This window comes from Trichomycterus rosablanca, chromosome 26, assembly GCF_030014385.1.
Source record: "Trichomycterus rosablanca isolate fTriRos1 chromosome 26, fTriRos1.hap1, whole genome shotgun sequence".
Taxonomy (NCBI): Eukaryota; Metazoa; Chordata; class Actinopteri; order Siluriformes; family Trichomycteridae; genus Trichomycterus; species Trichomycterus rosablanca.
The window spans coordinates 11,262,936-11,290,549 of record NC_086013.1 but is presented as its reverse complement, the minus strand read 5'-3'; the positions used below and the strand labels follow the sequence as shown (position 1 = coordinate 11,290,549).

The following is a 27,614-nucleotide window of genomic DNA, read 5'->3' as shown; positions in this document are numbered from 1 at the left end:
GCGGAGAGGAAGCACGATGCAGATCGGACAATTGGACGCGCTAAAGGGAGAGAAAATGCAAAAAAAAAAAAAAATACATTTGCTTAGTTGTCTGTGTGTGTGTGTTTGCCCTGAGATTGCCCTGAGACTGGCAACCTGCCTGGTGAGTTTCCTACCCTGTGGTGGTAAAACAATGAGTGAATAATGCGAATCGTCTTATTCCTTTAAAATAGGGGTGACAAACTCACGGCCCGCGGTCCAGATCCGGCCCGCCACGTCATTTCATGTGGCCCGCAAGAGCTTAAACGACTGTACGATTGTTGTGATGGTTCGAGTCGTTACAGAGAAGCACTTATAATTTAATGAGACACCTGCGCCTTTAAGTGCAACTGTTGACATCGTAGTCATGGCAACTAACTTTGCCCTTCGCTGAGAAGCCATGTGACTTTTACGGCAAAAGAACGCGGGTAATAATGTAAACAATAATAATAAATATAAATAATTATCTTGCAGTATAATACAGAAGCATCGTCTAAGTAGTGGCGTTTATATTCTCAGTTGTTTGTAAATGTTTAGTGAGTATATCACAGCGTTTTAGTTACAAATTTACCGTAATTAAATACAATTGTTACCGTTACTATAGCAATTAGTATCTTTACACAAAATGCTAACTCGTTAGCGCTATTTTACGTTTGGTAAAATCTCATATTGTACCAGATGTAACACTTGACTACAGCTGTGTGCTTGTACTGTATTAAGTTCTTTATTGTTTTTATTGTTTGTATTTTTACTTCATTCTGGTGCACACAGTGTATCACACAGCTGGGAAGCAAATAAAACTGACTGTATTCTGAAGGGAGCTGTCTGTCTGTCTGTCTGTCTGTCTGTCTGTCTCTCTCTCTAGCTGGGAAAGGGGGATAAACTATTAGTGAGGGCAGAACAATTGTCTTAAAATACACTGTAAAATCCTACATTAACTGCATCTCTCAAAATGCATGCTGATTTTGTGACCTGCAAAGTGACACATCCCGCCAGTAGATGATGTTAAGAAATATTTACACATAATCCCAAAATGAAGATAAGTAAGAAAATTAAGCAGAAGGAGAAAATGTAATGAAAATGAAAACAAGTTTGTGCTTCAGGAAGAGAAAACGGTGGTCTCTTGTGTTATGAGGCCGTGTCTGTGGTAAAGGAGGACAATATAAATGCAGAATTTAGTCTCCAAGAAAAACAACAGACTGCAATCACAGCAGAATACGTTACAATCGGCCCTTTGAGGGCCACAATAATGCTGATGTGGCCCTCGGTGAAAATGACTTTGACACCCCTGCTTTAAAACAAACAAACAAACAAACAAACAAAAAAATCCTGCTGGCGCCCTCTGGTGGTACTTTTGCAGTACACCCAGTCAACAGTAAACAAAAGGAAAAACGGTGCGGGCGGCAACACCAACCCAAGAGTTGACTTTGTGCTGTGCGGTGTAATATTTAATCCTGAGCGCAGCAGTGACTGAGCTTCCTCATCGGCGTGTCGGAGGGACTGCGGTACAGAGGGAGATCCAGCCGGTACCATCTGCCCACCCTGTACTGCTGACCACCTACAGATCCAGGCTCTCTAACAGTGGATCACGGTGTCCAGCCGGCATATAACCAGAGGGTACAGATCAGTGGACAGGGCTGATCGATGGAGCGCTGGAAAGGCAGAGTGGCGCTGGTGACCGGAGCCTCGGTGGGCATCGGAGCGGCTGTTGCTCGAGCTCTGGTCCAGCAGGGCATGAAGGTGGTCGGCTGTGCCAGGAACGTCGATAAGATCGAGGTAAGCTTTGATGCTGTTTGATTATCCGTCTTGGCCTGGGTAATATGTGATGCGCTAGTAGATCTACTGGCAGCAGGTGATCTGACTGACCAGTGATCGTATGTGATCGTACACAGGGTTAGATTTGTACTTTTCGAGATCCGTGATGAATCCCTAAGCCTGGGGATCAACATCAAAACACAACTCAGGTGTGAAGTTTATCACCTACATAACAAGTCATGATCACCGTAACCACGCCCACTATAATCACAGGACCTGTGCCCTAATGCGCACCCTCGGTTCTGGTGTGAAGCAGTGGCGTGCACATGCTTCCTAACCTGATCTTACAGTACATAGCCAGAAGTATGTGGACACCCTTTCTGCCTTCACATTTACATTTACATTTTCAGCATTTAGCAGACGCTTTTATCCAAAGCGACTTACAGTACTGTGACACTATACAATCTAAGCAATTGAGGGTTAAGGGCCTTGCTCAAGGGCCCAACAGCAATCCTGGCAGTGGTGAGGTTTGAACCGACAACCTTATGATTACTGGACCAGCACCTTAACCACTAGGCTAAGTTAATACGCACAAAGTAAGACGTTCAACATCAGTGCCTGAACTTACAAATGCTCTACTAACTGAACAGGCGCAAATTCCTAACACAAAATATATCGAGAAGAATCTCTTAGAACAGTAAATGTAGGCACAGCTCAAAACTAGGGCTCATGGTTTGCCAACAGGATGTCCAACAAGCTCATGGTCAGGTGTCCATACACTGTATATATACAGTGGCGTAACTGGGGGGCCATGGCGGGGGGGGGCCCTCCACGACATGAACTCAACCACCCACCTCACTGCCCCTCATTGGCTGCACGTATTATGCATGTATTATGACAAGCCAGCAAGAAAATATATAGCAAACACTGATATATATGAAATAAAACTTGCCTAAACTAAGGGGGCCCCAAATTTTTTTTTTGCACTGGGGCCCATGAGCTCCTAGTTACGCCACTGTATATATACTTTAAATTTAAAAAGTGTAGGTCACTTGTTAGAGTAGTAAGGCAATGAATCTTTTATTCAACCTTCCCTCCCTCAGACACAGCTCTGTGGCTGTTGGGCGCCCAGCCAGCACCCTCACAACCGATAGCACAGCTAGGGATATGATCCTTGGATACCAGTAGTAGTGGGCTAGTGTGATTTAGCTCCGCGCCACCCGAGCGCCAGCAACAAAGATAATGCACTATATTACAAATATACTGTATATATAATGAATAGTAAATCGTGTTTGGTCTTATTAGCAAAACAATAAGCAATCATGGTTTCCAGGAACAAAATGAATTATCACTGGAGGTACTGAGCTCTAGCAAATATCCTAACATTCCCATAAAATCAGTTCTGATCATTTTCAAGTGGAAAGGTCATGAAATCTTCACATTCTTCACAGGCAGGTGCGCCATACAAGAATTTACAACCTGCCTTTGGACTAATGATAAGGAACGTAAAAGAAAAGCCAACAGTCACGTGAAAGGAGTTGCAGAATGACATGGAATTAGCAAGAACAGTTAAACAGCGAGCTCAAAAATAGGAACAAAAAAGGTGCCAATATTTAGCCATATTTAGCCAATAGCCTGACAGCAATCCCATTAAAATGTATAAATATTTTTTACAATTTCGTGTCCATCAGAACAAATCTTGGGCAACTGAAGACAAAATTGAACCACAATGCTGCAAAAGCCATAGTTTGCCATAAGTAGCTTTCCAACATGACTAGATTTGGTGGAAAATTGGAGGAAAAATGCAAAAAAGAGGGCTTAGCTCCCTTTAATCATAAATCTATCCCGTTTTAGGGTTTTAGGATTTGTGGCACTTATTTACACATCTTTCTGCACTGTCAGAGTACACTTCATTCACCTGCCAGGGTTCGTCTATAGATATTAACCTTTGAAAAACTTGGAACTGCTATATAGCAAACATACTTGACTAGGCACAACATTATGACCACTGACAGGTGAAGTGAATAACACTGATTATCTCTTCATCACGGCACCTGTTAGTGGGTGGGATAAATTAAATTCGGCAGCAAGTGAACATTTTATCCTCAAAGTTGATGTGTTAGAAGAAGGAAAAATGGACAAGCGTGAAGATTTGAGCGAGTTTGACGAGGGCCAAATTGTGATGGCTAGACGACTGGGTCAGAGCATCTCCAAAACTGCAGCTCTTGTGAGGTGTTCCCGGGCTGCAGTGGTCAAGGAAGGAACAGAAGTAAACCAGCGACAGGGTCATGGGCGGCCAAGGCTCAGTAATGCACGTGGGAAACGAAGGCTGGCCCGTGTGGTCCTATCCAACAGACGAGCTACGGTAGCTCAGATTGCTGAAGAAGTTAATGCTGGTTCTGATAGAAAGTTGTCAGAATACACAGTGCATCACAGTTGCAGGACTGTTTTGGCAGCAGAAGGGGGACCAACACAATATTAGGAAGGTGGTCATAATGTTATACCTGATCGGTGTATAGTTAAATATTTAGGTATACTATTCCAAACCTGCTGTATCAGGCAGCACAGAGAGCAGAGGAACGATGCTGCTTTAGTTGCTGAGCTGAAGGGCTGTGTTGACGACACAGTGCTTAAATACTAACCTCATTATAAGTACATTATTAGCACACTTTTCAATACATAGTGTGGTATTTGGGACACAGCAGCTCTGCTCTGCATCATGCATCATGCCTGGTAAAGCAAACTGTCTGATCAATTACAGCTGTTTTTAAATATGCTGGAAAACATTAGAGCCTAAATGACTGGTGCACCACTGGAGAAATCCATTTACTGCGCAGCACTGGTGAAGGGTGGGTGATCAAGTGTAGGCTCGGACATTCCCAAAATAAGTCAGCCAATAGAAAACCAGGCCAAAAATCAAGCAGTGCTCACTAAGCATTACGCTACTGTGCAGCCCAGCGCATATTTTCTGGGTCCGCAACACTACCAAATGCGGGGTGACTGTTCACAGCATGGGTGCTGAAAATAGCTGGAAGTTTTTGATTCAGAACCCTGGAGAGCGATCACTTTTCCTTTTGCAGTAACAACGAGGTAATTCCTCACATTGCTTTCCTGTTGAGCGCCCAACCAGGCCGGTGACACCACTTGGACCAGTGTCTTAGACTACGTTATCTGAGCACCTGAAAAACAAACCTACCTCTGCTCACCTCTATATTCTCAGGAGAAGCCTATGCCCTTCTTATGGCACTAGAATATGCAAGACATCACCCGGATATGTACAGACTCTGAATCATGCTGAATCATGCTCAAGGGCCCAACAGTGGCTGGGATTCGAACTCTGATAGTTGAAAGCCCTACCCACTAGGCTACCACTGTCCCTAAAGCCTTGAAATGGAGATGTTGGGGCTTGAACCCAGGACCTCATACATGCCAAGCATATGACGTGCTCTACCGCTGAGCTACAGTATATACGTATATACAGTGTATCACAAAAGTGAGTACACCCCTCACATTTCTGCTAATATTTCATTATATCTTTTCATGGGACAACACTATAGAAATGAAACTTGGATATAACTTAGAGTAGTCAGTGTACAACTTGTATAGCAGTGTAGATTTACTGTCTTCTGAAAATAACTCAACACACAGCCATTAACGTCTAAATGGCTGGCAACATAAGTGAGTACACCCCACAGTGAACATGTCCAAATTGTGCCCAAAGTGTCAATATTTTGTGTGACCACCATTATTATCCAGCACTGCCTTAACCCTCCTGGGCATGGAATTCACCAGAGCTGCACAGGTTGCTACTGGAATCCTCTTCCACTCCTCCATGATGACATCACGGAGCTGGTGGATGTTAGACACCTTGAACTCCTCCACCTTCCACTTGAGGATGCGCCACAGGTGCTCAATTGGGTTTAGTCCATCACCTTTACCTTCAGCTTCCTCAGCAAGGCAGTTGTCATCTTGGAGGTTGTGTTTGGGGTCGTTATCCTGTTGGAAAACTGCCATGAGGCCCAGTTTTCGAAGGGAGGGGATCATGCTCTGTTTCAGAATGTCACAGTACATGTTGGAATTCATGTTTCCCTCAATGAACTGCAGCTCCCCAGTGCCAGCAACATGCTTGACTGTAGGCAAGATACAGTTGTCTTGGTACTTCTCACCAGGGCGCCGCCACACATGCTGGACACCATCTGAGCCAAACAAGTTTATCTTGGTCTCGTCAGACCACAGGGCATTCCAGCAATCCATGTTCTTGGACTGCTTGTCTTCAGCAAACTGTTTGCGGGCTTTCTTGTGCGTCAGCTTCCTTCTGGGATGACGACCATGCAGACCGAGTTGATGCAGTGTGCGGCGTATGGTCTGAGCACTGACAGGCTGACCTCCCACGTCTTCAACCTCTGCAGCAATGCTGGCAGCACTCATGAGTCTATTTTTTAAAGCCAACCTCTGGATATGACGCCGAACACGTGGACTCAACTTCTTTGGTCGACCCTGGCGAAGCCTGTTCCGAGTGGAACCTGTCCTGGAAAACCGCTGTATGACCTTGGCCACCATGCTGTAGCTCAGTTTCAGGGTGTTAGCAATCTTCTTATAGCCCAGGCCATCTTTGTGGAGAGCAACAATTCTATTTCGGACGGATGGATGAATATACTTTATCTCCAGTAGTTATACAAAAAGAAGAAAAAGAGAAGACGAACTAATACAAACAAAATAAGTAGGTGCAACAACAATGTTCCTGTGCTGTTGCTGTGTGTAAACAAACTGCCTGGCAGCATTGTTGCCAAGGTCACATGTTCATAAATGGAAAGTGAAAGGTATTTACTGTGATGATTGTGATTCAGTAGGAGTTAATAGCAGTAATAGTATAGTTAATAATACATGTACTGTGGAACTTGAGTCCCTGTTATATAATCAACACAAGGCATAAATACCCGAACAAAAGTCTATTATCCACGTTAAATACGTACAGTTTTCAGGTTGCCTAATAGTTACTGGATATTATCTGCTTGCTGTCATACCTCTGAGGTTGTTTGGTGTTTCCTGTGTGGAGCACGTAGGCTATATAAAAACAAGCAATAGAAATAACTAGGGATGCATCAATACCATTTTTTCCCAACCAAGTACGAGTACAAGTACATGTATTTTTGTACTTGTCGATACCGATACCAATACCTATTGGATCAGATATCTGACATGTTAGAACAGGGGTTTTCAATCTGGGGGAGTACTTGTCTGGAGGGCGCGAGTGCCTGGAGGGTGCGAGATTTTTTTACTTCTAAAACTAAAGCAATTCATTTTTCACCCACGGGAGACATATTTCATTAGTCTAACTGACCACGCACTCAAGCACGTTTAATGTTATTCAGTTCAGTCTATCAGTGAAGATAAACCGGTGACAAAAGCAATGACCGCTGTTATAGGACGTGTGTGTGTCTTTAGGAGAGGAGAAGCTCTGTTCACAGTATCGATATAAGTGATTCAGGAGTCAATTCATTTTAAGCGCAGCGTAAGTTTCTTTTCTCAGTCATCTCTCCGTTTTTACTATTATAATGAATGTTGCGGTTGTAAATAAACACCAACTACTACAGAACATTCTGTGTGACTCGCTTACCTTAAAAAGCTCAGGCTTAATTATACTGCTTATTACCACAGAGCGGGAGCCGACTCAGAGTCGTTCTGTCTGTGGAGCTAAACGTTTTCTCTCAGTCAGAGCAGATTATCCTGAACTAACCAACTTAGTAATTGATGAACTTTTGTCTATGCTTGACTCTGTGAAATAATGTTTTCTGCTCTCATCTACATCAAAGGGCAAGAACTGCTTATACTTTACCAAAGTGAACCACGAACTTATATAATGTGCTGATAGAATCGGCTCAGATGGGGTCGGACTGTATAATTTTTTTTAAGTAATATTTTCAATCAGCAGAATTGCATCGTATGTATGATGTGCACAACGTTATTTTAGCTTGTCAGAAGCTTTCTCAATGATTTCTGTGCGGTGGTTGACGAAGGGGAGGGGGGGGGGGGGGCGCAAGTTCGCGGTTGGCACATGCGCGCTCACACTTAGCGATCGAGAGCTGAGTTTTGATTGCCGAGCGAACGCCGAGTTGCTCCCGAGCCGGCACATCTAGTATCGGAGCCTCGTTTGCGAGTATGAGTACGAGTTAATGAGCGCGGTATCGGGCAAGTACCTGATACCAGTATCGGTGCTCATGCATCTCTAGAAATAACATAACAAATCAAAGACACAAAAACATTCACAGCCTGCAACGGAGAAAGGTGATAGAAAAGGGATAGCGCGGAACTGAAAACTGGTTGTCACATTTTACTCAGGTTCCCACTAATGCATTAAAGTGTGCTGGTCTCATACGCCAGCAGAAAACCAGACCGGACCGAGCCTGGCATCACGGTTCAAGAGAAAACAGGCTGCCAAGAAAGGAGCTTGCAAGCCCGTTAACAAGAAACCGTAAGAAATACAAACATACCACCTGGAACAAATTCAACAGACTCAATAAGATGCAATCATCTGCGCCTCTGTGCCCCCTTTGGCAGCCATATTTGGGAAGGCAGGAAGAATGATTCCAAAACCAAGCTGCTGATCTCCACAGCAATCTATTTCTCTGCATGCTTTGTTAGCCCCCTTTCATGCTGTTCTTCAATGGTTAGGGCTGTCCAGGACCACTACAGAGCAGGTATTATTTGTGTGGTGGATCATTCTCAGCACTGCAGTGACACTGAGTGGTGGTGTGCTGGTGTGTGTTGTGCTGGTATGAATGGATCAGACACAGCAATGCTGATGGAGTTTTTAAACACCTCACTGTCACTGCTGGACTGAGAATAGTCCACCAGCCAAAAATATCCAGCCAACAGCACCCCGTGGGCAGCGTCTTGTGAACACTGATGAAGGTCTAGAAGATGACCGACTCAAACAGCAGCAATAGATGAGCGATCGTCTCTGACTTTACATCTACAAGGTGGACCAACTAGGTAGTAGTGTCTAATAGAGTGGACAGTGAGTGGACACAAACTCCAGCAGCGCTGCTGTGTTTGATCCACTCATACCAGCACAACACACACTAACACACCACCACCATGTCAGTGTCACTGCATTGCTGAGAATGATCCACTACCCAAGTAATACCTACTCTGTAGTGGTCCTGTGGGGGTCCTGACCATTGAAGAACAGGGTGAAAGCAGGCTATGAAAGTATGTAGAGAAACAGCTGGACTGTATGGTAAGTGGAGCTGATAAAATTGACAGTGTGTGTAGAAACAAGGAGGTGGTTTTAATGTTATGACTGATCGGTGTATGTGTAGATTCATCTCTGCATCTCTTACTAAGTTGAAGCCTCAGCAGATCTCATGTCCTGCGTTAAAAGAGAATTATGTTGCATACTATTATCAAGAGAGGCCCTGGGCCTCTTTTTAGAAGCTCGAATTGCAGCAAAGCATCACATGACTTGTACAGCTCAATCAGGTCTTATAAAGCCTACTGACAAGGACACAAGTATACAACTCGAGGTGTTGATTCCGGAATCAGGTCCAACAGCTTCTTGAATGTGTTTGAGCTTGTCACCCTGGAGTCTCCACTCCTTTGTTTGTCCTCTTCCTTATTCAGACGCCCGGGCAGTGGGCCGAATGCAGTTTTTATTTTCTCGTCGTTCATGCTTTGAAGTTGGTAGGACAAAAGAAGCACAGGCGCCAACACATATGCCCTTATAGTCAATGTTATGTTGGCCGGTAGTTTTCCGACAAGTAGTCAAGCTTTCATGTGAACTACATTTCTCAGTAACTAGGTGGTTGCAGGGTTATTTTTTTAAATCAAGTAGCTTGGCAGTAAAAAAAAATGACTGTGTCAACCCAGTAGATGAATTGCTTTTTCTATTTTGGTCACCAACCTCTAAGAATCCTTTCTCAGCCAGCCACTATTTACTACAGCTAGTGGTGAAGCTGGTGGACCCACTTGGCCCTGAGGAGGTTCAGCTGACACTGAGGAACTGAAAGTATAGGTGACATTGTCGCTGTTCCTGAGAACCACACACACAAAGACGCTGACTCACGCTGATAAGAATCTTCTCATCAATGCGTTGAATGTACATCTCAGCAGTGAGGACCATAAAAACATGACTTGGCATGTTTGGTGTAAAGGAATACCCCTACACAAAGAGCTAACTTCAACCCCACTGTTTGGGATGACGTTGGCAGCGGTAAAGTATGCTAGCCCACAACTGCTGGGATCCAGGGTTTGAATCCCTATTGTTGCTATCAGCCAGTCAGGCATGTACATACACATCAAAAGCTATGTCTGAATGAGGGGATGGGAGAGGCCCTGCAATGTTGGATGACCCTTGGAACCTTGTCATGACCCTGCCAAGGATAAATGGTGGTAGAACTTGAACCTGAATGTCTGAATGAAGTAATGCTTGATGCCTGTCTTGCTTGAGTTTCAAGGGTTGGGTAAAGACAATAACAGGGTTTGCTGGGTGGTTTAAGGTAGCACAGGTTGTGGGCAAGCTTGATTGTTTTGAATTGAATGTGGGCAGCTTTATACAGCCAGGGACGAGAGCACAGCAGTGGGGTAATGTGGCAGTGTTTTAATGGATTAGGATTTGAATCAGTCATAGAGGTCTTGCCAAGAGGGAGCTGGAGTAGTCCAGCATTCCAGGAAGAATGGTCAAGAAATGTATTCCAGTGGTCATTGCTTGGTTGGGATTGGAAGGTGTTCTAATGGGCGTTTTAGGGTTGGAACTGGAAGGTACTCTAGTGGACAGTGTCCGGTGGGGTAATGTGGCAGTGGTTGAATAGATTTGATTTTAAATCAGTCATAGAGGTCTTGTGGTGGACATGGGAAGTCTTGCCAAGAGGGAACTGCAGTAGTCCAGCCTTAAGAAGAATGATCTAGAATTGAATGGCTGAATCCTCTTATTGTTGTTTTGTATGTGTGTGTGTGTGTGTGTGTGTGTGTGTGTGTGTGTTTCTTTGTCTTCTCATTTACAACACAGAGCCCTGAGGCTGTTTCATCTATATTAGAAGTGTGTGTGTGTGTTTTTGCTTACTGGGAGAAATAAAGGGGAATTAAAAAGAGTAATAAAGAAATCTGTGGAGTACAGAGATCCGAAGCAACTGCGAACAATAATGCTTTACCAAAGCAGAGGATGCTGGGTGATTTACTTCCATCACTGGCATGGAAATATATGAACTCGCTGGTTCATTGAGTTCACTCCAGCTCTCAGGCAGGGAGGGGGAGATGGAAAAAAACTACTGATGTATATACATCTTGTGTCTTGGAAGAAATCGATCGTCGGCCTGTTTCTTAATTAGGCTATAGATGCTTAATTCTGGCAAAAGTCAGTGTTTGTATGTGTGTATGTAAATATGTATTTAAAATAAAACAGTATTTACATGGTATAATCTGTAATACCCTCCTCAATCTGGTACTAATGGTTTAGACCGATTGTGTTAAAATGGGCTGGGAATCCACACTCCACAGTGGGGACTCGGGTTTCTGCTCGTTATTGTCACTGTTAGTATGCATTAGCTTTTTAACACTTCTGTTTTGGCCTCTCTCATCTTGATTCTTTTTTGGTAGTGAAATAAACAGAAAAATGCGGTAAAAAGAGGTATTTTTTAAACCTTTATTTACCAAGCGAAAGTAACAATTTTAATGTTTTGGCTGACCAACTTGATTGCATTTCGTAAATGAAAAAATACAAACAAATTTAGAAATTCATACCTGCAATACACTCTCAAAATTGGGACAGAGCAAAATACAACCCCAAATCAGAAAAAGTTGGGACAGCATGGAAACAGCTGGTCAACTTCATTTCATTTATTAATAAACATCCATTCCTGAATTTCAGGCCTGCAACACATTCCAAAAAAGTTGGGACAGTAAAGCATTTACCACTTTCCACATTGCCATTCCTTTTCACCACACTTAAAAGACGTTTTGGCACTGAGGAGACCAAGTGATTTAGTTTCAGGTTTTATTTTCTCCCATTCTTCCTGCAAACACGTCTTAAGATGTGCAGTGTCACATTTACATTTCAAAATTCTCCACACATTCTCTATTGGGGACAGGTCAGGACTACAGGCAGGCCAGTCCAGTACCCGTACCCTCTTCTTCCACAGCCATGCCTTTGTAACGTGTGCAGCATGTGGTTTTGCATCGTCTTGTTGAAAAATACATGGACGTCCCTGGAAAAGATGACGTCTTGTTGCTCTAAGATCTCAATTTTCGGAATCACATCATTATTTCGTTTTTTCACCTCATAACTAGCCCTAAATTGCCCCCGTCCCAACTTTTTTTGGAATGTGTTGCAGCCCTAAAATGCAGTAATGGAGGTATATTAACAAATGAAATGAAGTTGAGCAGACAAAACATAAAATATATTAGGTTCAATCTGTCTGCAATCAAATAAAAGTCAAAGTAAATGTAAGGAACACCGTGTTTTTGTTTTATTTGCATTTTCCTTACTGTCCCAACTTTTTCTGATTTGGGGTTGCAGAAGAAATGAGTTTAAACAATATTAAGTTAAGCGGTTTTACATCATTTTACAGTGAGCAGGTGAATTGGTAACAGGTGAGGGTACCGTGATTGGGTATACAAGGCAAATCCACCAGAAGATTGTGGCTCACCACTGTGGCAAAGTCTTTTACCATTTACTGTACATAATATTATAAATAGATTCAGGGAATCCAGAGAAATCTGAGTCTGTGTGGGGCTTGGAAGTACTTTGGAAAACTGTTATCACTTAATACAGACAACCCCTGCATTATGAAATGAAACCTGAATTTCTGTTACACAGTTCTCTGGGCCTAAGCTCACGTTAGATGGACCAAAAGACGGTGATTTTTTTTGGACTGCCTTGCTTTTAAAGTGCCTGTTCTGGGGAATCTGACGCCTGTACGAACGGTAGCATTAAGTAGGCTTAAGCTTTTAGCACAGTTTGGTTCAAGCCTGCGAAAAATCACATGGCTCTAAGTGAAAGCTAAATGTTATACATGATGCAACGTTAAGCAGATAATGGAAGTTATTTTAGGACACATCAAATCCTAAATCATGGTTCAATGTGGTTCATTAGGATGATGTCCTGAGATTTGCTTGGGCTGAAAAAGAAAACAACAGTAATGTTCAGAGTAACCAGAATACACAGAAAATAACAGAACAGATACAATAAACGCTTCTGTTCACAGATGCCTCATTACAAAGCACCGACTGAAGTACAGCTTAATGGCAGTTAGCATTCTGTAAGCTTGTTCAGCATCCAGTTCCAAGACCATATGCATTGATAAGGTGTTGCCTCCCTCTCCCATAGCAGCTCTAACAGCCTTCACTTTCCTGGAAAAGCTTTAAAACAAACAATGTTACTGCCTCATTAGTAACACAGCAGTGCTGAAAATGGTCCACCAATCAAATAACATCTCTGTGTTGCTGCTTTTAGATGCCTCATTAGACAGTATACCAGAATAAGAAGAGACAAAGGTGTTCCAGTGGGCATTGTCAAGTTGGAAGTGGAAGGTGTTTTAGTAGGCATTGTCAGGATATGACTGAAAGGTGTTCCAGTGGGCATTGTGTGGTTGGGGCTGGAAGGTGTTCCAGTGGACATTTTTAGTTTGGGACTGGATGGTGTTCCAGTGGGCATTGTGTGGTTGGGACTGGATGGTGTTCCAATGGGCATTTTGAGATTGGGACTGGAAGGTGTTCTAGTAGGAAATGCCAGGTTGAAACTGGATGGTATTCCACTGGGCATTGTCAAGTTGGGAGTGGAAGGTGTTCCATTGGACATCGTCAGGGTGGGGTTGAAAGGTATTCCACTGGGCATTGTGTGGTTGGGACTGGAAGGTGTTTCAGTGGGCATTGTCAGGTTGGGACTGGATGGTGTTCCACTTGGCATTGTCAAGTTGGGAGTGGAGGGTGTTTTAGTGGGCATTATGAGGTTGGGACTGGAAGGTGTTCTAGTATAAAATAACAGGTTGGAACTGGATGGTATTCCACTGGGCATTGTCAAATTGGGAGTGGAAATTGCTTCACTGGGCATTGTCAGGTTAGGACTGGAAGGTGTTTTAGTGGGCATTGTCAAGTTGGGACTGAAAGGTGTTTCAGTGGGCATTGTCAGGTTGGGATTGGAAGTAGTTCCAGTGGGCAGTGTTGGGTTGGGACTGGAAGGTGTTCCAATAGTCATTGTCAGGTTGGCACTGTAAGGTGTTCCAGTGGGCATAGTCAGGTTAGGACTGGATGGTGTTTCAGTGGGCATTGTCAGGTTGGGATTGAAAGAAGTTCCAGTGGGCAGTATTGGGTTGGGAGTGAAGGTGTTCCATTGGGCTTTGTCAGGTTGGAACTAGATGGTGTTCCAGTGGGCATTATGAGGTTAGGACTGGATGGTGTTCCAGTGGGCATTATGAGGTTAGGACTGGATGGTGTTCCAGTGGGCATTGTCAGGTTGGAACTAGATGGTGTTCCAGTGGGCATTATGAGGTTGGGACTGGATGGTGTTCCAGTGGGCATTGTCAGGTTGGGACTGGATGGTGTTCCAGTGGGCATTATGAGGTTGGGACTGGAAGGTGTTCCAGTAGGCATTGTCAGGTTAGGACTGGAAGATGTTCCAGTGGACATTGTCCGGTTGGAAGTAGATAGTGATCCAGTGGAAATTGTCCGGTTGGAATAGGGTGGTTTTTTTAGTGGGTGTGAGCAGGCAGGACTGTTCCATTTCATTTTTATTAACTGTTTCATCCTGGTTGGGGCCATGGCAAGTCCAGTTTTACCAGGAAATATTGGGTGCAAGGCGGGAATAGCCTGGGACAATCCATAACAGGGAAATAGCCAGTCATGTCTGTGTAGAGAGAATGCTGACACCTGACCATGAGCTTTTTGGTTTTCTTGCCACAAAACCATTAATATTATAGCCACCATTTGCAGCTTTGACAGCCTCCAATATTCTCTGGAATGGTCTGGAATGACCATTTGCTTATGCATTCGTTTGTGTTGTTGTTGCTGTAGCTCTTACTCCACCTCTGTCTTTTTTGTGTAGGTGTTGCATACACACGCTTGCTGTTCTCAATATCAAACACAGTATCTCTCTAGTCGGTACTCTCAGTAATGTTTACTGTAAACTGTAATGACCTGTAGATGTCTTCCATTCGAAGTGTAAAAATCACTACTGCCATTTTTGTACACTTCTTATTCGCCCATACTTCTGTGGATTTGCACGTGAGGCCGGTCTTTTGCACTGAGAGTCATGCTCTGGTCTCTGGTACTAACCAGTTTTTTCCTACCCAGCAGACTAGTGACGAATTTTGTCTATCCCGCTGCACCACCTGGGTGCTACCTGAGATTTTCTAAACCGAATATAGAGTTCAGTTCATCAGAATGATCAATATTACTTAGCTTACTGATGTGTAAGATTTACTGTAAGGGTAACAGGATCCTACAGACTGCTGCTTAAGCTTTTATTATACGATTTACACCATGTTAGTGTCCTGAGATTTAAGATGAGGCTTGAGATTTTTCTCCAGACACGTTGGGGTAGAATTACACTAAATGAGTCAAAGAAGCATGGTTTATTATCTACCTTTAAACCTTTGGACTGCAGGAGTGATCCATGTGTGTGTGGTCGTGTGTGTGTGTGTGTGGTTGTGTTTGTTTTTCAGATGTAGATAGTTTATTAAGGCTATATTGCAATAATATATCCTATACTATATAACATTAAATAGAGGATAGCAGGACTGTGTGTGTTTGTATCCATGTGTATCAGTAGTGTAGAGAGATGATGATGGAACTCTTTTCTTGCCTACATTGTGACATAACAATTTTACAGTTTTACAGATTATCTTCTTCCTCTGTAAGCACACAGATTGATTTCCTAGACACAAAGATCAGGGACACACGTCCTCCTTTGTTGTGCCACAAACACAAAGACTTTGGGTTGAAGAATGTGAGCAGGAAGAAAAGTGGAGTGTTGGCACCATGGACGCATGAAAACAAATTGAGATATTGCTTAGCATTAGCCCCTAGCTATCCTTTTTTTCTTTTTTCATTTTTCAATTTGCAGTTGCAGAGTGGGTTTAGAGTGGGATGAATTTAGAGTGGGGTGACTGTAGAGTGGGTTTGAAGTTGGTTTAGAGTGGGGTGACTTTAGAGTGGGTTTAAAGTCAGGTGACTTTAGAGTGGGGTGAATTTAGAGTGGGGTGACTTTAGAGTGGGTTTAAAGTCAGGTGACTTTAGAGTGGGGTGACTTTAGAGTGGGTTTGAAGTTGGTTTAGAGTGGGGTGACTTTAGAGTGCGTTTAAAGTCAGGTGACTTTAGAGTGGGTTTAAAGTCAGGTGACTTTAGAGTGGGGTGACTTTAGAGTGGGTTTGAAGTTGGTTTAGAGTGGGGTGACTTTAGAATGTGTTTAAAGTCAGGTGACTAGAGTGGGGTGACTTTAGAGTGGGTTTAAAGTCAGGTGACTTTAGAGTGGGGTGAATTTAGAGTGGTTTAAAGTCAGGTGAATTTAGAGTGGGGTGACTAGAGTGGGTTTGAAGTTGGTTTAGAGTGTGGTGATTTTAGAGTCAGTTTAAAGTCAGGTGACTTTAGAGTGGGGTGAATTTAGAGTGGGTGACTTTAGAGTGGGTTTGAAGTTGGTTTAGAGTGGGGTGACTTTAGTGTGGGTTTAAAGTCAGGTGACTTTAGAGTGGGGTGAATTTAGAGAGGGGTGACTTTAGAGTGGGTTTAGAGTCAGGTGACCTTGGAGTGGGTTTAAAGGTGGTTTAGAGTAGGGTGACTTTAGTGTGGGTTTAGAATGAGGTGACTAGAGTTGGTTTAGAGTCAGGTGACTTTAGAATGAGTTTAGCGTGGGTTGAGTTTAGAATTGGTTGGGTTTAGAGTGGGTTGAATTTAGAGTTGGTTGAGTTTAGAATCAGAGTCAGGTGACTAGAGTGGGGTGAATTAAGAGTGGGTTTAGAGTGGGGTGACTTTAGAGTGGGTTAAATTAAGAGTGGCATTAGAGTGGGGTAAATTAAGAGTGGCATTAGAGTGGGGTGAATTAAGAGTGGGTTTAGAGTGGGGTGACTTTAGAGTGGGTTTAGAGTCAGGTGACTTTAGAGTGGGGTGAATTAAGATTTGGGTGACTTTAGAGTGGGTTTAGTCAGGTGACTTTAGAGTGGGGTGAATTTAGAGTGGGGTGAGTTTAGAGTGGTTTTAGAGTAGGGTGACTTTAGAGTGAGTTTAGAGTTGGTTGAGTTTAACCCTTTAAAGCCTAAACCACCAAAACATTGTCCAAAAATGTAAATTTTTTGACACTGGATTGTTTATTTGACCTTCTGTGAAATACTAAAAAAAAAGAAATTTAATAAGACTTTGCATATTTGAGTTTTGTTTTGTATCACATTTGATACATCAGGATTTAATGTATATTTTTTTACATTTATTGTTCACTGCATGTTTTTTTAACAAACAAAATGTATAGAACATCATTTTTAACTCCTGTCACTTTCCATTTCCTTTAGTTTGATGAACGGGGGTCTCAAAAAAACAACAAATTGCTGGATCGCCACTAAAATTGTAAAAAAGTGTGGGTTTGAGCAAAATTTAGGGTTTTAAAGATGCCTCGTCCTTCCTGTGTTTTGTAATTGATGATTTGGTATTAGGTCTGATTTTTTGAAACTGGAAACATATCAAAATGATGAGGAATGTACTGAATGTCCCACTTTTTACCATAATGTGGTAACAAAGGGTTCATTCTTCCAGTTTGTGTCTTTAATGTGCCTCCTCTGGATGTGTTGGCATGTGTATAAGGGACGTTGCTATGGAGCGCATTCACAATGTCTTTGTTTTCTTTTGGACACTGAAGGTTTCTTGTGCTGCTTTTGACTGTTTCCCCTCGATTTTTCTGATTGGACCTCAGTTCTCTTCATTTCTGTTCTCGTCCCTCCCTTTCCCACTCTCTTTCTGTCTCTGCTTTTCAAGTACAAGTTGAAGTACAAGTACATTGGAAGTCAAAGGTTTACATGCACTTGTAAGAAACATGTATATCATAGCAGTCTTGAGATTTTAATGCATTTTCTCCTTTTTTTTCACGATTTTTAGCGCGTCCAATTTTTACCCAATTGCATTATACTTCCTCTCTACTGGTGCCGACCCCCGCCCCAATTGAGAAGAGCGAACTGACACACGCCCCCTCCGACACGTGTGCAGTAGCCGACTGCATCTTATCACCTGCACGAGACGAGTTCATATGCGGATCAGCCTTGTGCACGGAGAGCCACACCCTGATCAATGCATTATTTCTCTACTCTGTGCAGACGCCATCAATCAGCCAGCAGAGGTCGTGATTCCATCAGTTATGAGGTCCCTATCTGGCTCCCTCCCTGGATAAACAACAGCCAAATGTTGTTCATATAGCCGACCAGCCCAGCCGGATGGCAGAGCTGAGATTCGATACGATATATTTGAAATCCCAGCTCTGGAGTGCTAGCGTGTTTTACCGCTCCGCCACCTGAGTGACATTTCAGGAGGCTTTTCAGAAGAATTTGGATTGTATTAGTGGGAATGTGTGTCTATTTAGTCAAGACAGGTCAGAGACAGATATAGATAGGAAGATTTGGCTGGCAACTAATGTTTCAAATCATCCCAAAGGTCCCTAAGGTTGCTTCAGACCAACCATATTAAAACATGTCTCAATGATGGACCAAGAAAGAACATTGGAAGCATATTATTAATTTATTTAACTGATTTAAACAACCTTGAGCAAAAGCTGTGACCAAAACCTGAGATTGATGATAAGACAGGGTGTCTACATACTTTTTGCCATATAGTAAACAAATACAGCATTTGAGACCGATTTACAGATGTCCATCACAATGCATACAACACACCTTTGTTTACACCTGGCTTGCCTCCTTTAACTGAGTGACCAGCTACCCACTGTTGACTTGTTCTAATGGAAGAACGAGCATGAGCAGTCTGACAGGACGAACTGGATGATTATCCACTGTGTGCTTACATGAGCGAATGTTTATATGTGTGGGTGGAAATGAAATCTCAGCAGACACTGATATGTGGACACATTCGCTCACGCTCTTACACCCACTCACCCATCAGTGCTATGGACTTCAACACAATAAAAGCTACTAATGATATGTGTGGTGTGGTGTGTCATTGTCATAACCGATTGAATAGGGAGACAGAAAGTCTTTGTTTACATTGGTAAGCTGTTGTTGAGTTGGTTGTGAAGCATCATGTTGGTTTGATAGTGTACTATGTTCAGTAAACTGTGTAATTTGTGTACAGAGAGAATTCTAGCAAGTTAAATCTGCAGTATGTAACCTCTCTGGTAGAAGTGTGTTATTGCAGTCAACTCATGGAAGAATATTTTATAACTTTAATTGTGCTGTGGATTAATCTGGTCGTTTTTAGTAAATAATCAATATATTAGAAGAAACAGTCTGAAATAATAACAAAAAGGAAGTGAGTGTAAATAATAGTAAAAGAAGGTAAGTGTAAATATTAGTAAAAGAAGGTAAGTGTAAATAATAGTAAAAAGAAGGTAAGTGTAAATAATAGTAAAAATAAGGTAAGTGTAAATACTGTAATAGTAAAAGAAGGTAAGTGTAAATAATAGTAAAAGAAAGGTGAGTGTAAATAACAGTGAAAAGAAGGTAAGTGTAAATACTGTAATAGTAAAAGAAGGTAAGTGTAAATAATAGTAAAAGAAAGGTGAGTGTAAATAATAGTAAAAAGAAGGTAAGTGTAAATAATAGTAAAAGAAGGTAAGTGTAAATAATAGTAAAAGAAGGTAAGTGTAAATAATAGTAAGTGTAAATAATAGTAAAATAAGGTAAGTGTAAATAATAGTAAGTGTAAATAATAGTAAAAGAAGGTAAGTGTAAATAATAGTAAGTGTAAATAATAGTAAGTGTAAATAATAGTAAAAGAATGTAAGTTGTAAATAATAGTAAGTGTAAATAATAGTAAAAGAAGGTAAGTGTAAATAATAGTAAGTGTAAATAATAGTAAGTGTAAATAAAAGTAAGTGTAAATAATAGTAAAAGAAGGTAAGTGTAAATGATAGTAAGTGTAAATAATAGTAAGTGTAAATAATAGTAAAAGAAGGTAAGTGTAAATAATAGTAAGTGTAAATAAAAGTAAGTGTAAATAATAGTCAAAGAAGGTAAGTGTAAATAATAGTAAGTGTAAATAATAGTAAAAGAAGGTAAGTGTAAATAATAGTAAAAGAAGGTAAGTGTAAATAATAGTAAAAGAAGGTAAGTGTAAATAATAGTAAGTGTAAATAATAGTAAAAGAAGGTAAGTGTAAATAATAGTAAGTGTAAATAATAGTAAGTGTAAATAATAGTAAAATAAGGTAAGTGTAAATAATAGTAAAATAAGGTAAGTGTAAATAATAGTAAAAGAAGGTAAGTGTAAATAACAGTAAAAGAAGGTAAGTGTAAATAACAGTAAAAGAAGGTAAGTGTAAATAACAGTAAAAGAAGGTAAGTGTAAATAATAGTAAAAGAAGGTAAGTGTAAATAACAGTAAAAGAAGGTAAGTGTAAATAATAGTAAAAGAAGGTAAGTGTAAATAACAGTAAAAGAAGGTAAGTGTAAATAACAGTAAAAGAAGGTAAGTGTAAATAATAGTAAAAGAAGGTAAGTGTAAATAACAGTAAAAGAAGGTAAGTGTAAATAACAGTAAAAGAAGGTAAGTGTAAATAATAGTAAAATAAGGTAAGTGTAAATAATAGTAAAAGAAGGTAAGTGTAAATAACAGTAAAAGAAGGTAAGTGTAAATAATAGTAAAAGAAGGTAAGTGTAAATAATAGTAAAATAAGGTAAGTGTAAATAATAGTAAAAGAAGGTAAGTGTAAATAACAGTAAAATAAGGTAAGTGTAAATAACAGTAAAAGAAGGTAAGTGTAAATAATAGTAAAAGAAGGTAAGTGTAAATAACAGTAAAAGAAGGTAAGTGTAAATAACAGTAAAAGAAGGTAAGTGTAAATAACAGTAAAAGAAGGTAAGTGTAAATAACAGTAAAAGAAGGTAAGTGTAAATAACAGTAAAAGAAGGTAAGTGTAAATAACAGTAAAAGAAGGTAAGTGTACTGCAGCAGTAGCTCATCTACAATAAGGTGTTTTGCAGTTTAATATTTTTGTATTTGATTTTTAAATACATTTGAAAACAAAGACAGTTACATGTTACAGTGTTGTATGATTGTGCATTCCGGAAACTTCCTTCATGTGACACAAGAGCTCCCAACAGGAGTAAATAAATAACTTTAAATAAATAACTACATCTATTAATATTGAAGGAATTCCGGATGTTTGCACCAGTTACTATGAAGTGCATGGATTTACCATAAAGTGTTAATCTTATGGTTCTCAGTTAGATGATTTACCAAAGTGTCAGTTGGTAGGGCAGTTTTCTTTTCTCTCTTTCTTTACCGTTAGTTTCATGCACTGTTGCTTTCAAAACAAAGTGATTTATTAAATAGTCTTCAAGTAACTCTGATTAGTTTAAACCTTGACCTACACTATATGGGCAACAATATTGGGACATTCCTTCTATTTGTGGAATTCATGTGTTTCAGGTACAACAATTGGTAACAGGTGTAATAAACCATTTATATAAAAGAAATTCTATGCTTCTAACTTTGCAGCAACAGTTAAGGGAAGGCTTTTTCCTGTTCCAGCATGACTGTACCCATGCGCATGAAGCAAGCTCTATAAATACATGAACAAAAGCTTGGTTAAAAAAAAAAAAAAAAACTCCAGTGAGCTGCTCAGAGCCCTGACCTCAACCCCACTGAAAAGCTTTGGAATGAACTGGAACATCAATTGAGACTTTCTTGACCAACACCAGTGCCCAGCCATACAGATGCACTTGTTCTATTTTATTTATGCATTTTCTCCCTTCCAATGCTGGGGATCCCTGATTGCATTCAAGGAGGGTACTGCTGCCCACGACCCCTTCTTTTCGCCCATGCCCTCTGCACAGGCGCCACTATCTGCTAACCAGGGTCCTTACACAGCGTTTGAAGACCCCACCCACTTAGTCCGGTCATCCCACCCAGCAGACAAGGTGGCCAATTTGTGTCTGCTGCAGGCACTGCCTATTGTTCCTGCTAGATAGTGCCCACCCGACCAGTGGCAGAGCCGTGATTCGAACCAAGGTGTTTAGATTCTCAGTGCTGGTGTGCTAGCAGAAAATCTCGCTGTGCCACCTGGGCACCTCAGATGCACTTTTGACTGAATGGTCACAAATTGTTTTCAAATTTTTCAAGATTTAAGTTTGTCTTTTATTCGAATAGTTCACATACTCATGTACTAACTATTATTTTTGCTGTGTGTGTGCAGAAGTTGGCGGCGGAATGTCAGAGTGCAGGTTACAGTGGCACTCTGATCCCGTATAAGTGCGACCTGTGCAACGAGGAGGAGATCCTCTCTATGTTCTCGGCTATCAAGACCCTGTATCAAGGAGTGGACGTGTGTATTAACAATGCTGGACTGGCACACAATGAGCCTTTGCTCAGCGGCCGTACCGACGGGTGGAGGAACATGCTTGATGTAAGATATATGTGCATCCGTTCAGATTTTTTTTACAGTAGTTAAGATCCTGTATTTAAATTGTGGTCTGAAGGAACCAGAACTGAATTGATAACAATATGCCTGATCTGTGATCTGTTTTTAGGTGAACGTGCTGGCTCTGACCATCTGTACCCGTGAGGCCTTCCAATCAATGAGGGAGAGGAATGTGGATGATGGTCACATCATTAACATCAACAGGTAAATGCTGAACTTTAAACTGACATCAGCACTGTGAATGCTTTACCGAGGAAATTTGGTATCTGAATATATACGATTTGGCCAAAAGCAACTGGACATACATTCTGTTTAGTGTTTTGCACATATTTTAGCTACATCTGTTGCTAATAGGTTAATAAAATCCAGCCGTAGACAAACATGAAGCCAAATAAATAGTGGTTTGGTTGATGCCATGACAAAGCTACCTGCCTGAGGAACTTGGTCAGGTCATCCAAGCAATGACTTCAAATCTATCCAACATCTACAGGATGAATAACATCCAACATCAATGCCTGCCTTACTAATGCTTATCATCTTCCATTCTTAATGAAAGCAAATTCCCACGTTTACAGTCCCTTAGTGCAGCAGTGTTGTTGGGATTTTGAAACACCTCAGTGTTTAAGCTGGGACAATAATAGCGTTCCAGTTACATACATGAAATCAACAGCATCTTGTAATATAGTAGTAGAGGAACATTAACATAACATTGTTCATAATAAAGAGGCCAGTATGTGTGTACAGCATCCATGACCGTGTTGTTACCACGGTAGTGCCACTGCAGTGTTGAAAATACTCCACTATCTAAATACTCCACTGTCTGCTCAATGGGGGGCCCTGTTGGGGTCCCATTTCATAGTTGAAAGGATGGATGTGACAAAATGTACAGATCTCATTTTAGGCTACAGTCAGTAATTGTATTCCCACAAAGTGCATCTTTATGAAAAGTGTTGCCCAAAAATGGCTAAATAATATTACTTACAAGGTGAGTAAACCTAACAGTGACCACTAAGTGAAAAATTGTAGCAAAAGTGTCTTAATGTTTACTGTTGTGAAAAATAAAAGTGAATTATGGGTGTTGCTGTGTGCAGTATGGGAGGACACAGGATGGTACAGAGTGCCGATTCACATTTCTACTGTGCCACCAAATATGCTGTGACAGCACTCACCGAGGGGCTGAGACAGGAGCTGAGGGAGGCCAAGACACACATCCGTGCCACAGTGAGACCTTTAAAACACACACACACACACACACACACACACACACACTGCTGGAACCATGGTATAGTACTTAGAATACACATGCAGGGCTCTGCGGTTAAAGCATTATACTGGCAATCGGATGGTTTCTTGTTCAAGCCTCATTATTGCCAGTTTGCCACTGTTGGGCCCTTGATGCCATTCATAATTCCACAGTCCATGTGGGGTCTTTTGACATTATTCCCTGACAAAATCCAGTTTAAGTTTTCAAACAACACAGACATCGAGTCTGATATTTTGATGAGTTAAAACACTTGATATGAGCTGTTTCTTCCACTTTATTTTCATTTCCACTGGGAAACACTGAGCGCAAGGCAGGAATACCCTGGACAGGGTGCCAATCCTTTGACTGGCAATCAACGTTCCAATTTATTCCAAAGGAAGTCACTGTGGTCAATGATTTCCCTCCATACCAAACTCATCGCCATGTCTTTATATGTCTTAGATGTCCACATAGTTTTGCCCATTTAGTGTCATTATAATAGTTAATTGTTTTATATTTTCTTGTCTTGTTTTGGCAGTGTATATCACCTGGCATAGTGGAAACAGAGTTCGCTTTTAGACTTCATAACAGCGATCCAGAGAAAGCTGCTTCTGTTTATGAAAGTATGAAGGTAACGTGTGTGTGTGTGTGTGTATGTGTGTGTGTTCCTGTATGGTATATTACAAAGTTAAACTATGCTGTTTGGTCCTGTGCAGTGTTTGAAAGCTGAAGATATAGCCAGTGCCGTCACCTACGTCCTGAGTGCCCCTCCACATGTTCAGGTAAGCACTGTTGGGTACTATTATCACATTTATATTGAATGTAGCCGTTATATTTAGTGTTAAGGGTGCACTAGTGGCACAGTAATCTAATGCACTAGCACACCTCTGAAGAGAAGGTAAACCATCAGCAGAACCACCGATTTGCCCAGGTCTCCATGGGAAGGTTGGACAGTGTCTCCTCCTGCCACCACTGAAATATAGAGGGAGTCACACATAGAGCTTAGAGTGGCTCTCCTTACGCAATACGTCTCTGTGTGCAAGGTTCAAGGTCAGGTTGGGTCCAGGACCATCCATCAACACTGGATGCAAGGCGAAAATACACCCCGGATAGGGCATCAATCCATGTCAGGGGCAGGGGCGTAACTACAGTGGGATGGGGGGGGGCAGGGGGGGCAAGTGCACTGGGGCCCATGGCAGGGGGGCCCTCCACGACATGAACTCACTTCACTTTAATTTAATTTTACCTACCTTTAATTTATTCTGATCAGCTATCAGCATATATATATGAAATTTGTTGAGGGGGCCCCAAATTGTTTTTTGCACTGGGACCCATGAGCTCCTAGTTACGCCACTGGTCAGGGGCGCTTTAGATCAGCCATTTTGTCTTCTTCAGGGGGTACGCTGCAGAACCCATACAGGCACAGGGAGAAAATGCCATGTCATACTTCTTACAGGGCCTACTGCTGTGTGGCTGTGCCACCCTTATGCCATACCAAAAAAAGCATTAAACAGACCTGTATGCTAATTCCATTAAATTTCTAGTCTATATCCAATTTACCTGTTCAAATGACTTCTGTATGTAGATCGGAGATGTGCAGCTGCGGCCGGTGGAACAGGTGTCCTAGTGCAAAGAGACGCACTGATGGAACATAGAAGACGAGGATCCAGTAGCAACAGTGTCTCTCTGGCAGCTGGACAAGATGTACGAATAACATGTACCTAAAAAATAAAGGAAGTGAGACGAGATTGCAGAATTAATAAGAAATCTGAATATCTGAAGCCTTGTGAGGGGGAAATAACATATATTCCTCTTATACAGATGGAAGAAAGTGAGCCAGAGTGGATTGGTACTGTTCCACCTTACACAAGCATTTTCTGCATTCTGCATTGAAACTGCAGAATAATTAAGTTCATAGTTAAATATACTTTGCTGTATGGTGGTGCTGATCTGCTGCGATGTGCTTTAGAAAACCTACAATATTCATTCACAGTCTAAGCTGTTGGGTCAAACTAGGTGTGTCGTTTTCCCCAGGCCTATACGTTACATTTGCAACATGTATTCAAATTGCACCACAAACATAAGTACTGATTAATATAGTTGGAATGTATATTCACGTACATCAAAACAGTTGCTTCGGCCTATCTGAGAGGACTCCAGATTCCAAGAATTACATGCAGCTTTTCTTGCGGAATGCCTATACCTATGTTTTTTTATTTGAATATAAATGTGCATATTGTGTGGATTGTTCTAATTATTAATAACCAAAACTACAAGAACGCTTAGGTAACATATAAATCAACCACAAATGTAGAAACATTGGCTCTGAAATAAACTGATCTAACAAAACAAAAAAAACTAACCCTAACCCTAACCCAGTGTTACAAAATGTGCAGTGTGTGGGAATTCTAATAACACATACACAAACATAACTCCACAGGTACGAGGCCAAAATTTACATACATTTCACATGTGTATAAAAGCATGCAAACACAGCAGTAAAAGAATTAAGTCTTACAAGTGAGGGAAAACGTTGCACCTTTTTTGTCCCTATCTTAATGAATTTGTTATTGAAGAGAGTCTATAACAATACTGTATCGTAACACAATGTGTTTGTAGCATGTCTTGCCCGCAGAAACATATTTCATTTTTTTTGTTTTTATTGCATATGCCTACATTTACTTATAACATTCTGTACCTTTTAGTGTTTCTATTTCTATTTCACAGACATGAATACCTCTTTATTACCTCTTTGATTCTTTATTTTACCTCAGCAAATTTGCAAGCCAAGTGTAACACACATTCACACGTACAGTTATTATCATTTACTTCACATAATCCTATAACACATGGCTACAGGTAGCGCACAACACCATGTAAAACAGAAACGGAATTTAAACTTTGTTTGAAATATAAGTAAAAGTAGTGCAATCATTCAAATAAAAAACGACTAAACCTACACTGGTGTCCATGCATCTACTGTCTTTCTTCATATTTCTTCATATCCTCACGGATTACGGACTTATAATCAATTACAAATTAATGGAATATTTTAAGACATTGCAGAGCTGTTATTTGACCTTGAATAATGCATTATAATTTATTATTTTTATAAGTGTTATTTATTCAGTAATATGTAGTAATAGCTAGGCACATATTGAAAAATCTAGCATGTATTATAGTATTGGATAGTATTGTATGTATATAGTATGTATTATATAAAACCTTTTTTCTGTTTTCCTAGAGATTAATTACATTTATATGTAGGCCTTACTTGACAGTCCAACTGAGTCACAGACTGAACACTGTTGAGAATTGAACTATGCTCCCTCCACCATGCTTCACAGTTGTGGATGGGTTTTTGGTGTTGGTGTACATAGGGCCTAAGGGTAATGTAGATTGTGATGGGGATTATGATGTGGATTTTGTGACAAACAATTGATTTTTACAGAATTTTAAAATTCAGATTTAACTTTAAATTAGGACTAGAATGCCTATCGAAATGGCATACATGTTAATTGGGGGACGGGGTTAAAACTATGCATACTTATGTACTTACTCTAATATATTTGCAAGAGAGTATGACATAGAGTAACCCCAAACAACAAATATGGCTTCATTAATTCTTGTTGGCTAATCATTATATGTCATTATGCCTTATCTATTATTGACAGGTTAGATTAGGTATATATCTGGCAAACTGACAGATTTGCTTTGTGAAATAGTCTGCACATTGACAAGATGATAAAAGACCGCTTTTTTATCAACTACATGATCAATCAATCAGCAACACTGACACCACACTTCAAAGCAAAGACGGTATATTGTGTTTCAGTTCACTACTGTCTGTAACATGCTGTTGGTATTTCTGTGTACTGATTATCACACAGTAGCTACGTGCAGCATAAGGGCAGAGTTTAAATGCAGTAACAGCTATTTTAGAAGAATACTTTCTGAATTAGCTAATTTACATAGGGACACACTATGTCCTTTCTATACGGTTAGTCACAGTTACAGTGCTGCCTACTTTGAAAAT

General features: G+C 40.9%; 1 protein-coding gene across 1 annotated transcript; it reads left to right on the top strand.

Moving 5' to 3' along the window:
* The first annotated feature begins 1,487 nt into the window (after positions 1-1,487).
* Positions 1,488-26,539, top strand: dhrs11a (dehydrogenase/reductase 11a). The gene is made up of 7 exons (XM_062988239.1): positions 1,488-1,794; positions 22,111-22,320; positions 22,445-22,539; positions 23,427-23,556; positions 24,117-24,209; positions 24,295-24,360; positions 25,164-26,539. Exons 1-7 carry the CDS (start codon positions 1,663-1,665, stop codon positions 25,203-25,205), a joined length of 768 nt encoding a protein of 255 aa, XP_062844309.1. The 5' UTR covers positions 1,488-1,662; the 3' UTR covers positions 25,206-26,539.
* The last annotated feature ends 1,075 nt before the right edge of the window (positions 26,540-27,614 follow it).